Source organism: Rhinoderma darwinii, chromosome 1, assembly GCF_050947455.1.
Source record: "Rhinoderma darwinii isolate aRhiDar2 chromosome 1, aRhiDar2.hap1, whole genome shotgun sequence".
In the NCBI taxonomy this organism is placed as follows: Eukaryota; Metazoa; Chordata; class Amphibia; order Anura; family Rhinodermatidae; genus Rhinoderma; species Rhinoderma darwinii.
Genome location: NC_134687.1, coordinates 32,001,399 through 32,016,267, shown reverse-complemented (window position 1 = coordinate 32,016,267; position 14,869 = coordinate 32,001,399). Strand labels below are relative to the sequence as shown.

The 14,869-nt window shown below is 45.4% G+C and overlaps 1 protein-coding gene across 2 annotated transcripts in view; it reads right to left on the bottom strand.

Annotated features, from left to right (window-relative positions):
* CFAP99 (cilia and flagella associated protein 99) overlaps positions 1 to 14,869 on the bottom strand; it is a 129,226-nt gene that overhangs the window by 23,817 nt on the left and 90,540 nt on the right. For both annotated transcript variants that reach the window (XM_075848965.1, XM_075848968.1), the window contains 2 exons: positions 13,922 to 14,073; positions 12,901 to 13,106 (listed from right to left, as the gene is read on the bottom strand). In XM_075848965.1, the coding sequence (XP_075705080.1) occupies positions 12,901 to 13,106; positions 13,922 to 14,073 (358 nt within the window). The remainder of the gene's footprint in view (positions 1 to 12,900; positions 13,107 to 13,921; positions 14,074 to 14,869) is intronic.

The following is a 14,869-nucleotide window of genomic DNA, read 5'->3' as shown; positions in this document are numbered from 1 at the left end:
ACTCTTCGGAGGCCTTTTAAGAAAAGACATCCGCGAAGTCCTGAATAAACTCAGGTAGAGTGATCACCTCCTCTGCGAGAGAAACCAAATTAATAGAAAAACATGACATCATGAATTCATTACCCCATTTAGTAAGATCACCAGTATTTCAGTTAAAAGTGGGATTATGCTTCTGCAACCAAGGCAGGCCTAAAATCAAATCGGACGATAACCCCTGCATCACTAACACAGAACACTGCTCCAAATGAATAGAGCCAACAATGAGTTTAAAAACAGGGGTATGCTGCATAAAGTAACCATTAGTAAGCGGAGTGGAGTCAATACCCACTACCGGGACAGGTTTAGGCAAATCAATTAGTGGCATAGCTAGAGACATGGCAAATTCCACAGATATAATATTAGCAGCAGACCCTGAATCCACGAAGGCACTGCCGGTGGCAGACCTTCCATCAAAAGAGACTTAAAAGGGAAGCAAGATTTTATTAGGCTTCATGTTAACGGGAAATACCTGTGCGCCCAAGCGACCTCCCTGATGGTCACTTAGGCGCTGAAGTTTTCCGGCTGCTTATTCTTGCCCCTGGGACAGGAGTTCAATTGATGCTTGTCATCCCCACAGTAGAAGCAGAGACCATTCTTCCTGCGGAAATCTCTACGTTGTTGGGGAGACGCAGGGACCCCGAGTTGCATCTGTTCATCCGAGTTCTCCGTGGAAGAACGAAGCAGCGGAACCTCTGGAGCCATCATAGGGGAGCCAGAGGTGAAGGCACCAGAAATATCAAGTCGTCGTTCCCTGAGACGTCGGTCAAGACGTACCGCTAAAGCCATAGCCTGATCTAGAAAGTCAGAGGTGGGATAGCTAACTAACTGGTCTTTAAGGGCGTTCGACAGACCCAATCTAAACTGGCACCTCAAGGCAGGGTCATTCCACCGAGAAGCTACACACCACTTCCTAAAATCAGAACAATACACCTCAACGGGTCTCTTACCCTGACGTAAGGTCACCAGCTGACTCTCGGCAAAGGCAGTCTTGTCAGTCTCGTCATAGATGAGCCCGAGAGCAGAAAAAAGGTCAACAGAAGAAAGTTCAGGGGCGTCAGGAGCCAAGGAGAAGGCCCATTCCTGGGGACTGTCCTGGAGCAGGGACCTAATTATACCCACTCGCTGGCTCTCAGAACCTGAGGAGTGGGGTCTTAATCGGAAATAGAGTCTACAACTCTCCCGAAAAGAGAAAAAAGTCCTCCGGTCCCCTGAGAGCCGGTCAGGAAACTTGAGGTGGGGTTCAAGCGGTGAGGTGAAGGGTACTACCTGGTTAGCATCACACTGGTTGAACCTCTGAGCCAGGTCTTGGACCTGTAAGGAGAGACCCTGCATCTGCTGAGCCAGGGACCAGAGTAAGAAAAGGTATAGGGCCTGTGATTATATATGAATCGGGGTCGGGAGACGACAGGTGAGCCCTAATCTACCCGCAACTCAGTCCCTGCCTAATTGCACGGCCCGTCCTAAGTGACGGCGTACAACTGGGCGACGGTCCCTACGCTCAGTAAGTGCAAGACAGACAACACAAGAAAAGGGCACACAGAATCAAAGGGGAAGTGGGGGCAGTAGCCCACGGAAAACCGTGAGCAACAGGCAGTGGTGAACGAGCCGAATCAAACCAGGAGAGTACGTAGTAGCAAAACAGAGCAGGAGAATAGTCAGGCAAGCCAGGGTCAAACAGTTACAGCGGTCAATCAGGTAAATAGCAGAGCCAGGAAACCAGAGAATCACAGGCAAGGAACATGCTGCAAGTGAGGGTATAAATAGACCAAGGGCGGGAGCTAGAACCGTCAGGCCAGGCTGTGATAGGTCCTCCCTCTCCTCAGCCTCCAAGCCTGAGTTGTAACAGATCACGTCACTCTAGCAGACCTTGGAGCTGATGAAGGCTGATTAACCCCGGGCGTCGACACAGAACCTGTGTCAGGCAAACCCTTTACAATAATGTATTGATATTTTTGGTGCCAAATATTTATATCCTTTTTTTTTTTTTAAATCAAACAAGTTTTTATTGATAATACAACATCTGTTATACAGCCTTTACATTTCCGACAATAAATAACAGAAAGAAATAACAAAGCATCTCTTGATTAATGCGAAATCCCTTCAAGTACATTATGACATGTATACAGCATCTTTGGTTGCATCTCCACATGCGTCCCCCTCCCTTCCCCTATCAACTCCCCCCCCCCCGCAGTACCCCCTCTTTTTTCTGATTCGTCAAACCACTCCTCCTCCTTCATGCTTCCTGCATAGTAAACAGATATTCCACCATACCTTGACCATATACGTGTGCCAGCCCCCCTCCAAATCTCATCTAGTGAGCTGCATTATCATAGGCGTGTACCCATTTACCCCATTGTTTCTCATGCTTATGAATTGCCCCTCTTTTCAGATATATCCGATGTTCCAGTGATACTGTGCGGTTAACATATCCAACCAGCTCAGACACCTCCGGGGGATCCGCCTGCAGCCAATATTTTGCAATTAGTTTCCTAGCGTGATACAAAACCTTTTTAATAGACAGTAATTCCACTCCATCCCCTCCTTCCTCCCCAATACAGCCCAGTAAAAAGATTTTAGGTTCTAGTGGGAAATCTCTACCATATACTCTAGACACCATTCCTTTAACTTCCTTCCAATAGCCATCTAGCAGCGGGCAGCTCCAAAACATATGTTTTATGTCTGCCCCATCAAACATACACCTGGGACATTCCTTAGTTGATCTAATTCGCATTTGCCATAGCACCTTAGGCGTCCTATACACCCTATGTAATAGAAAAAGTTGTGACCTCCTGTGCGCTACACTAATAGAGAGTATTTTAGATGATCCAAGTATCTCCTCCCATTCTTCATCCACTATAGTCCCTACATCCTCTTCCCATTTACGCCTGATCTCCACCAGCGGATCTCCTAGGAATCTGGAGAGTAGCGTACTATATAGCACCGAAATAATCCCTTTAGTGTCTTTTGCCCCCAGTACCTGCTCCATCCCTCCCATGGTGGAACAGCTTAAGTCCACCAGTCTCTCTTGAGCCTGCGCCGCATGCCTTAACTGAAGATATTGGTAGAACAGCCGGTGTGAGAGTCCAAACTCCTCCTGTATTTGAGCAAAGAGCTTAAGAGTACCTCCGTCATACAACTGGTATACATATCTGATCCCTGCTTGTTCCCAATCCTGAAATCCTCCCAGACTATTAAATTCCCATAGATATGTATTGTCCCATAAAGGCATATAATTGGAGCATCCTGTAACCCCCAATAATTTCTTACTTTCGACCAAACTCTATGTATTAATAGCAAAGTCGGTTTCCCTCTCGCCTCCCTCCTTAATTTATGAGATTCCATGGCCTCTAGTCCATGCGTTCTCTGACCCAAGTAGTACACCAATTTCCCACTAGAATCCCACTCCTCCCTATTCTTCCAGCCCTTAAAGTGTTGTAATTGAGCCGCTAGATAATATATCCATGCATTCGGGATAGCTAACGCTCCCTGTTCCACTGGTAGTTGTAGCTTTTCCATTTTTATCCTGGGGATCCCCCTTTTCCACACCAAGTCCCTAAACAAATTATGTATTCTCCTGAACCAGTATTTAGGCAACCACACTGGGGCATTATGCACCACATAAAGAACCTGGGGCATCAGAATCATTTTGATGAGATTTGCTCGACCCAGCGCTGACAGCGGTAACCCCAGCCATACTTTGGTCTTATACGTTAATTTGTTCAATAATGGTATCACATTCAACTCAATAAAGTCATGCACCCTCGCCGATATCGTAATTCCCAGGTACTTAAATTTCTGTACACACGGTACCTCAATTCCTCCAATCACCAACGGCGTATCCACTGGCTGGAGTGGCAACAACACCGACTTATTCCAATTAATTTTTAGCCCTGAAAATCGACCAAACCGCTCCAGTACATTCATTATCACTGGCAATGAATAATCTATCTCCCCCAGGAACATCAAGATATCGTCCGCATATAATGCTATGCGCTCCTCCAGCTCCCCACAACGAAACCCTTCTATCCTCGGATGTTGTCTTACCATATTTGCTAGGGGTTCAATTGCCAGCGCAAATAGTAGCGGCGAAAGTGGGCATCCCTGTCGCGTCCCCCTCTCCAGCCTGAAAGAGTCTGACATCCTTCCATTTGCTCTAATCCTAGCTACCGGTTCCTTATATAATAATTGTACCCATTTTATAAATTTCCTTCCAAAGCCAATCCGCTCCAAGACAGCCCACAGATACCCCCATTCCACACTATCAAACGCCTTGGCGGCATCCAAAGACAGCATTGCTCTACACCGCACATCCGGAGCATCTGTCTGCAAATTCAAGAAAAGGCTACGTAGATTAACTGCTGTAGAGCGCGATGGCATGAATCCTGACTGATCCATCCCCACAATTTTAGTCACTACTCGCGACAACCTATTAGCCAGTACTTTAGCTAAAATTTTAATGTCCGTGGTTAACAGAGATATCGGTCTGTAAGAGTCAGGTTGCGTCAGGTCTTTCCCATCTTTGGGAATTACGACTATAGCGGCTTCGTACATCATCTGCGGTAGGCGCCCCCTGGCGAAACCATCCTGGAACACCTCCAGTAACTCCGGCAGAACCGTCCCTCCATATGTTTTATACAATTCAGTGGGTATACCATCTATCCCTGGAGCCTTTTCATTTGCCATAGAACTTACCGCTTCCTGTATTTCCTCTAAAGTAATTGACTCCTCCAACCCCTCTCTCTCCTCCTCCCCCAGAGTAACCCATGTTATTTCTGCCAGATATTCTGACAGCAGATCCTCCGAATAGTCCACCTTAGTGCGATACAGTTCCGTGTAAAATGATGTCAACACCCCTAATATATCTCCTGTTTCTCCAAACCAGAGTCCCATTTGCTGTCTGCAACTGGTGAATGAATGCACTCTCCCGCGTCGGCCGTGCAATATTCGCTAACAGTCTGCCCGCCATTTCGCCCTCCTCACAGTATTTTTGTTGTAAAAACTATCTTTTATTAGCTGCTTGTTCCAGCTGATGTTCCCTAAGCAATTTTTGAGCAACCTTCCATTGGGCTAGTGTTTCCGCAGTGTTATTAGTGACGTGACTCTCCTCTGTTACTGTGACCCTATCTATCAGATGTTGACCCACTTGACTTAGTTTTAATGAGCGTGATCTCCCGTATATACACTCCCCTTATATTCGCCTTCATAGCATTCCATAAAATATCCGTAGGGACCGTACCCTTATTGAACTCAAAGTATTCTCGCAGACTCATATTTATTATCTCCTCTCCCACCAATCGTATCCAGAACGGATTTAACCTCCAGTGCATTCTCAAACCCCCCATCTGCGAACATGTTCGGATCTTAAGTAGCATCGGAGAGTGATCAGACAGTGATCGTGGTAAGTATTCCACCCCTTCCACACATTCCATCCCCATTCCATTATTAAACATTAGGTCTATTCGGGATAATGATCCATATGTAGATGATACACACGAGTATTGCGTAGCAGAGGGCCATTTTGCCCGCCAAATATCCGTAAACCCAACTTCCATCATATACTTTCCAAATCTCGTCAGGCCGACATCCCCCACCCCCCCCCCCTTTTGGAAATTTATCCCACCCTTTATTCATTATGTTGTTGAAGTCTCCCATCAATATAGTCGGTATCATAGGCCACCCAGCCAGTTTCTCCAGCACCTCTCTCATCGGACGCACAGAGTACGGAGGAGGCACATATAACACCACAATTATACATTCCCAGTTAAACAATTTAGAATGCACCCCAACATATCTACCTTCCCTATCTTTAAAGGAATCTATACAGCTAAACGGTAGATCCCTATGGATCAGGAGGCTAACCCCCCTTGAGTATGTAGAATGAAAGGAATGGAAGCTGTGCCGGATCCAAACCCTATGCGCCTGTTGCACCGTGTCAGTAGTAAGATGAGTTTCCTGTAAGCCCATCACCCCAACAAACTGCCCCTTCAGGTAGTCAAAGATAGCTCGCCTTTTATTTACCTCCCCCATACCTCTCACATTCCAGGACAGAAGATTTACCCCACCCCCCATCTGAACATTTCTTGCATTTGACAGTGGCTATTTCCGTTACTCCCAGTGACAATCAGAGCGTACTGCGTTTCAAACTCCCTGTCCCTCCCAAACATCCCCCCTCCCACCACCCTATCCCACTCAGCTTTCCATAAACATCCCCTCCTCAGAGGGCCCGGGCTGATGAAGAAAACTTCACCACTATGACCATACAGCTTCCCATTCACATTGTAGAAATCCATCAGTTTCCAAAATTTAACCTTAAAAACCAAGAACCTCCCACCACCTTCTCCTCAATAAGGCCCCATGCACACGACCGTGCCCGCAATCACGGCACGCAATTGCGGGCACGGCCGGCCGCTGACTGACAGCCGCATTTTCGGGCCGTGCTCCCATACAAAGTATGGGAGCACGGCCCGCAAAATGCGAAAGAACGGACATGTTCCATAATTCCCGGAACATTTCCACGTCACTGACACCCTTCCGTAGTGCTACGGAAAGGTGTCAGTGTTCAATGAAAGTGAATGGCTACGTTTTTGCGGACCGCAGTTGCGGTCCGCAAAAACTGAGTTTTTTTGCTGTCGTGTGCATGGGGCCTAAACAAGTAGCATTTTTATGACTCCTATATCCAATTCTGCCCTTAAACTGACAGCATTTTTCCTCTCCTCCCGCCAACAATGATATATAGACATCATCTCAACCAAAAACCCCATCATACAAATGCAGAAAACAGTGCCTTATTCTCCTGTGCGATTCATCTTCCTCCCGCCATAGCAGAGTCCCAACTTCATCCATCCACCTGTTGATCACACCGCCGCTTCCTCCGGATCATGCCGTAGGCGAGCCTCGTGACTGTCCAGCCATCGTAACGCATCTTTCGGGTTTTCGAAGAACTGTACGGATCCCAACGCCGCCACCCGAAGCTTAGCAGGATACAACATGGAGTACTGAACTCGAAGATTCCTCAGTCGTCTTTTAATGTCCAGAAATTGCATCCTCCGTTTCTGTATCTCTGCAGAGAAATCCGGATAGAACGACACTTTCACCCCGTTCACTCTTATGTCTTGCCTTTCCCGGGCCTGTCGAAGGATCAGATCTCTGTCCTTATAATGAAGCAATTTCACTAGCACAGGTCGTGGTGGCCTTCCAGGTGGGCCCGGTCGCGTGGGCACTCTATGGGCTCTTTCCACCGCAAACAATGGGGTCAGCGATTCTTTGCCAAAAACCTCCAATAGCCATTTTTCGAAGAAGGCGTCTGGATTGGACCCCTCAACTTTTTCCGGTATTCCCACCATTCTTACATTGTTTCGAAGTAAATAGTTCTCCAAATCATCGGTTTTGGATAAAAGATACGTAACATCCACCGCCACAGCATTTACATCCCTTCTCATGGGTAGTATTCTGTCTTCTAATTCACTGACTCGGCCCTCCACCGCTGTCGTACGTTCCGACACTTTCTGCAGATCATGACGTATTATGGATAAATCTTCCTTAATTCCCCCCACTTGGCAGGTAAGTTTAGCTAGTGTGGTATTGCTCAGGCTTACCGCCGAAAAGACATCTGCCAGCGTTGGGCCCGATTTGTCCAGGGTCCGTGCGCCCCGATCTAATCCTCCTCCTGAGTCGTCCGAAACATTCTCCCCGTTCTCCTCCTCCTCTGCCTCCATTTGCGCTCGCAAGGGCTCAAATCTTGATCCTGAGCGGCCAGCCTGCTCCTTTCCTCCTTCCGCCATCCTTTCACTCTCAGCACCTTAAACAGGGGTTTTCCTGGCAAAGCGCTCCAGCCGAGATGCCGCTGCCCCTCTCACATCTCTGCTCACTGCATATGAGCACATGTCAGCTCCATCTTGCGCCCCCAGCTCACCGTCCTCTGCCGCTTTAGATCTCTTGGACCGGGTCATCACAGCCTCCGATGAGTCCAGAATTGCGTCTCCCTGATCGCCTCAGTTTCCCCTCTCTCCACAGGTATGTCTCCGGTAGGAGAATTGAGTCCCAGGATGTTCTGCAGGATATCGGCAGCGGGAGCTCCGGTTTATGCGTCCACTCACATACGCCGCTAAGCCACGCCCAGAGTTGCGTTTCTCTAGTAAAACCAGAGTCCTGAGCTCCGTGGAGGAGTCTTCACTCAATATTTATATCCTTTAAGTGAATCTCCAAATTTTATCATCATGTAATTTATAGATTCAAAATTCTGTGCTAATTAATTGCTTAATATATCTTTATGGTGGTCGGAGCTCCGTTTTTCTGAAACAGAGCTCCAAATCTACTGCATAGACATGGATTTTAAAAGATAACATGCTGGCTACCTACAGGCACCACTAGAGGGAGCTTACGAGCATACTGCGTACTGTGTTATTATTGAATTCAAAGTATAAGCAGTATGCAGTAAGCTCCTGAGCTCCCTCTAGTGGTGGCTACAGGAAACTCAAATTTTATGATTGTAATCTATGCCTATGCAGGAGATCTAGTGCTCTGTATCAGATGAACAAAGCGCCAGTCGCTATAAAGATATTTAAGAAATCAATCTGCACAGATTATTAAATCTTTTAAGATTAGTAAAAAAACAGCATTCAAAGGTGGATATTTACTTTAAAGCATACTTCCAGATATAAATTGTGTTCTTATGTCTGGTAACTGTGTACAGTCCTTCTCTTATAAACTCAGCTGCTTGTGCTTCAATCATCTCCTGCTCCAAGTTCCTAAGACAGAAAGCAGCTGTCTGGCAAAAAAACACTGTCAGGTATATTATCTGTCATGGGGTTAATTTCTCTGTCCCCCCAGAGGATCCTCCCCTTCCTCTCTCAGGCCTTCCTGGCAGTCAATCACGGTGAGAGAATCCGGTTCCATCCCTTGCATTGTGGCCACTGAGTGTGTACTGTCCCTTCTAGTGCTTTCAACACTACCAATGCACCCTGAAATGTTCAAATCTTAAGACTAAATAATTAATTCCACCATGACAGTGCCCAAGGCCTTACAGAGATGGTCGATGGTAAAGAACCCTACTGTGATTGGAATAAATACTTCCAGAAAGAAGTCATAAATTAACCTGTGAGTGCCAGAAGCACCCACTATGCAGCCCCCAAACCAGAATTCATCAGGTTGTATACAGTGCCTGCTTACCAGTAGAACCGCGTAGGTGGTAGCACAGGTGGCTCTCCAAGCATGTCCAAGAAAGATGACAATGATAGGAGTTTGTTATGCCTGGTAAGAGATAGAGCCTCTTTAAAAAGAGCCCTGTCACCAGATTCTCAAATCCCTATCTCCTATTGCATGTAATCGGCGCTGCAATGTAGATAACAGTAACGTTTTTGTTTTTTTTAAAACGTTAATTTTTGGCCAAGTCATGAGCTATTTTATATATATGCAAATGAGGTTTGTAATGGACAACTGGGCGTTTTTTTTTCGTTATGTCCAACTGGGCGTGTATTGTGTTTTTAACTAGGCGTGTTTACATGTATGACGCTGACCAATCAGTGACCAGTCAGCGTCATACACTCCTCTCCATTCATTTACACAGCAGTGATGTGCAGCCACATAAACAGAGATTAACGTTAATCAAGTGTCCTGATAATGAATACACATGATCATCCAGCCTGGACGTCATGTGTATTCAGAATCCTGACACTTCTGACTCTTTTCTTTGAGATTTCTAGCAAGGGAAACGAAATCTCGCGAGATTACGGAGGTAAACGAGATTCCGTTTCCCTTGCTGGAAATCTCACAGAAAAGATTCAGAAGTGTCCTGATAATGAATACACATGATCATCCAGCCTGGACGTCATGTGTATCACAGAAAGGATTCAGAAGTGTCAGAATTCTGAGTACACATGACGTCCAGGCTGGAGGTCATGTGTATTCATTATCAGGACACTTGTGTATGTGGCTGCACATCATTCTAGTAAGAACGTGATGCTGCTGTGTAAATGAATGGAGAGGAGTGCATGATGCTGACTAGTCACTGATTCGTCAGCATCATACACTTCTATTCACAACGCCCAGCTAGTAAAACAAGTAAACACGCCCAGTTAAAAACACAATACACGCCCAGTTGGACATACGAAAAAAAAACACGCCCAGTTGTCCATTTCAAAGCTCATTTGCATATATAAAATAGCTCATAACTTGGCCAAAAATTAACGTTTTAAAAAAAAAAAAAAAAAAGTTACTGTTATCTACATTGCAGCGCCGATCACATGCAATAGGAGATAGGGATTTGAGAATCTGGTGACAAAGCCTCTTTAAAGAGTGGGGGGAAAAAAATTCTTCCAGAGGTGTAACCAAAATTAGTGAGGGCTGTTGAGCGGTTAAAAGAATAACATCTAAAGAAGATCTCAGCCACACCTTTATAAAAAGGATTACGTTATATTAGAGAGAGACACAACTTGTTTCTTTGCAGAATAATCCATTTTTCCTAGTAAAGACTTTAATTATTTGCCAGCCACAGTACAGAAGATGATTAACATTGCTGTGATACCCTTGTGACTGGGGAGATTTGTTGGACAATGAGGCACATGCTGATGAATTACATGCTCCAGTGATCTCAGAGCATATTGTGGAAATAATATTTCAGAAAAATCCCAAAATAGATTAACAACCCATTTCTGGTAGGACAAAAATTACATGAAAATAATTGACGTCTGTTTTAATGAATTTTATTGTCTATATAGAAGTAACCCAGCTTATATATGAATGTGAGCCTGACCTCAACCATTAAAGAAGTTCTCCGCTTTGGACAATCCCTACTTCTTAGAAGGGTCCCTGGACATTAAGCTGATGACAAAGTGCCCTCCTGCTGGGGTCCCCAGCGATCAGCTGTAATCAGTGGGAAAACCTTGAAGTAAGTGTTCAATTTCCCTGCAGCGCCACCACAGGAGAAATTAAGCTTTACACAGTGGCTAATTCAAAGCAATGGGTTGTCTGTGTAATGCAAGACAAGATAAGTCCTCCAGAATGAGTGACGTAATTTGTTACCACTCTCCTCTCTGGCCAAAAAATTAGGATTCTGAACAGAGGACCCCCCCTCTATTAACTCAGAATTCCCTAAAAGGGTTTATGAAAATGGGTTTTCTAAACTGGACAATTCCTTTAACTTCTATGAGTATTGCAGGTAAATAATCTAATCTTTAGGCGGGATTCACACGACCGGGTCGTTCCCGAGCCCGAGTGTCGGCCGGTAAAATCGGCCATTTTGCCCGGCCGGTTTGCATAAAGTTATGCATCCGTGCCGGGCCGGGCAGATCCGGACAGTGATATCAGCGGCAGCTCCGGAAGGGGAATCCCCATGTGTTCGGGGATTCCGCTTCAGGAGTTTCCCCTGATGTCACTGCCCAGATATGGACAGAGACATCAAGCGCTCTGTCCAGGAGCGGAATCCCCGAAAGCACGGGGATTCCGCTCCTTCAAGGAGCTAAAGTGCGGCTAGCACATAGCAGAGCGGGGAGATACCTCCCTGCTCTGCTATAGTGGCGTCGCTACAGTAGCAGCAGCCGCAGCAGCAGCAGCTGCTGCTACTACTACTAGCGGCGCCATCGAAGGTGTCGCCGAGCCAGGGTGCTTTTAACAAGCAGGGGAAGGGAGCCAGCGCAGCGCTCCCTTCCACCTGCTGTACACCCCGGCCCTGCAGCACAGTGTACAGCGATGCCATTCGTCAGAATGGCATCAACTCCTCCTCCTCACATGCACTCTGCGCTGTGAGGAGGAGGAGATAGAGCGCAAGCGCCGGGAAACCCGGCCATCACTCGGAACACATTCCGGTGATGGCCGTGTAATACCCGGCCCCATAGACTTGTATGGTAGCCGGGCGGCCGGGTGCCCGGGCAAAGATAGAGCATGGCCTATTTTTTGACGGCCGGATTTTCCGGCCGTCAAAAAATCGGTCGTGTGAATAGCCCCATTAGGGGTCTATCATTCCTAATGCAGCCGGGTGCCGGCCGATTTATGAACGGCCGGCACCCGGCCGGGAAACCCTGCCGTGTGAATGAGGCCTTAGCATATTAGGAATATCAGGTCAGTACGGTGGCTCTGTTGTTAGCAATGTTGTCTTGCAGCACTGGTGTCCTGGGTTCTAACATGCATTGAGTTTGTATGTTCTCCCCACGTGTAAGTTTTCTCCAATTTCTTTCCACACTCCAAAAACATACTGTGTGAATGTGTGTGTGTCTAAGGGTTAATTAGATTGTGAGCCACATTGGGGACAGTGACTGATGACTATATCTGTACAGGCTGCAGAATATGTTGGAACTATATAAGCAATGGGAAATATATAAATATCTTGAGAATATCCTTGTAAACCATAGGAATGAAAACAATAAGGCCTAGTTCACATCTCCGTTGGTATTTCCATTGTACTGATCTGTTACCAGAAGCGCCGATTCCGTTGTACGACGGACACCATTGGCGCCCGACGGAACCCATTGATTTTAATGGGTTCCATAGGGGTGTCTGAAACGCAGATGTGAACCAGGCCTAATCCATGATTAACAGAAGTATTATTGTTTACAGAATATTAATTTCCAATGATGTATCTGACAATCGCTACAAGAAAGGTTTTGGCCAGGATCTAAGTGAGGTCCAAAAATCCGATTTTCCCATGTTCTTCCATTCTTGAGTTCTCAAAAATATAGCACCTATATATCAATGACATCAGTTAATCTTCTGCACAATGGAATATACAGAAGATCCTAAGAAAACGATATTTGCGCACATACATATGGTTTCAGAACAATGGCGGACAAGAGCACACTTTTTCACATTCAACCAACTTTTCATTATCTATAAGACTACACATAGTAGAGATGGAAACACCTCACTGACCGGAGGAGAGCAGCTTTGCCTTGGGCTGCTCTGTGTAGAGAGATCTGCTCCAGAGTCTCTAGAAGATGCTGCTGTTTGGACTGCTTTTCCTCCAGGATTTGGTCTCTCTTTTCCTCTTCGTCTTTGCTCTGAGCTTCTTTTAGTAAAGCCAGACGTTCCCGGAGCTCCACTATTGACATCTCACAGTTTAATCCATGTCCAGCGGTCTGAAGAGTGGGGTAACCCAAACTATTAGTAACCTATAGTTTAATGTTCTCAACACAGCAAGGTCCTGAAGTGTGAATTAATAATCAAACAATATAAGTTGTAGTTAGCTTTTCCTTCACTCAGTTCGCTGCCCCTCAGCTTGTATTTAACTAACCGGGGGCAAAGCAGACTGGCTTGTGGGCGCCCCCCCTGACAGCCACCATCCGCCATGTGCCTTAGCCCCACCAATCTACATAGGGTACCTTGGATGATGCCTGATACTTTTTCTTGACCTCCAATATAATGTACTGTCATTCAGAGTTCAAATAGCCATACCATCATTTTTTTTTTATTTTTTTAAATGAATGTATTTTGTGTTTTTAAGCATCTTTAGGATTCACTTTAAAAAAAAATAAAAAAAAGATGCAGCTTCTATGCATCCTGTATACATAGCTGTATCGTTCTGTCTCAGCCGATTCTATCAGTTCAGCTGAACTGACGTCTCTGATACATATAATCCAGCTGATAGCGATCATATCTAAGCTCATAACTTAGATGTAATTGATATTAGGTGGATCCTGTGTGTCAGAGACAGGCAGGACCCGCTCTCAGCTGAGCTGTCAGTTCAGCTGAACTGACAGAATCGGCTGAGACAGAATGATACAGCTTTTATGTATACAGGATACATAGAAGCTGTATCTTAAAAAGTAAAACAATTTTTTAATAAAAGTAAATTTAAAAGTTGCTTAAAAACAGCAAATACATTAACTTAATTTAAAAAATTGTTTACAAAAGGTGTTTGCCTTTAAAAGTACAAACATTACAGTACACTCACTTGTGTTAGATCCACAAAATTTTGTTTAATAATCGGTATTGACTCCATGGCTCGTATTTCACGGATCAGCTCAAATTTCTTCCTCAGCTCCTCCTGGGCCTCCTCTAGGGCTTGGCGTAACAGCTCCCGACTTTCCTCTGCTACTTCTTGTACTAGAGAAAGATAAAACCAGACAGTAGATTGCGCTCTCCGAGAAGACCAGACAAGACTTGTAAGTAATAACTCCTATGAATAAGTTATCAATGTAGTGCTCAGTAACATATGTGGCATGTTTTGGAGATCAGCAAATAAGAACCATCATTCCCATTAGAGTAAAATATCTCTGTACACAGATATAAGAAGAATAAGACATTTTAGGACGTCACGGTGCACATTTTAGGCAAAGATTTTGTTTGTTGTCCTTCCTGATTTGGAAGAAAAAAAAAGGATGCTCCTCTAGACGGGCGCTCAGGTGTGAATGGGATGGTATTTTCACAAAATCGTCAGAGTTTAAAACAACGATTTTATTCAATAGACTGTTTAAAACAAGAAATAGACAGTGCTGCAACGCGTTTCGACCACGCACGAAATTAGTTAAAATGGGCCATAGAACCGTTAACGACTGACCTAAGTGTGGCACACCCGACACAGACCTTGTACACCGACTTTGGAGATGCCCCAAATTGCACTGATACTGGACTCGAGTCCTAGAATATATTAAAATAATCGTACCACTTTGGGTTGACCAAGATGATACCCTAATACTTTTAGGGGATTCTACATACATTGATAAATTGTACAGCATACATGGATGTATGTATTACACGGACAGCCATTCATCCAAATGACTGGGATGCAATGCTCCATCTCTCCTGAAGTGGCCGCTGCAGCTGAAATGTGTGGTTTAATGCAGCTTCCCCTGGCGATCACTCCAGGGTTTAGAAAAGCTTTTGCCGCTTTGATAAGCCG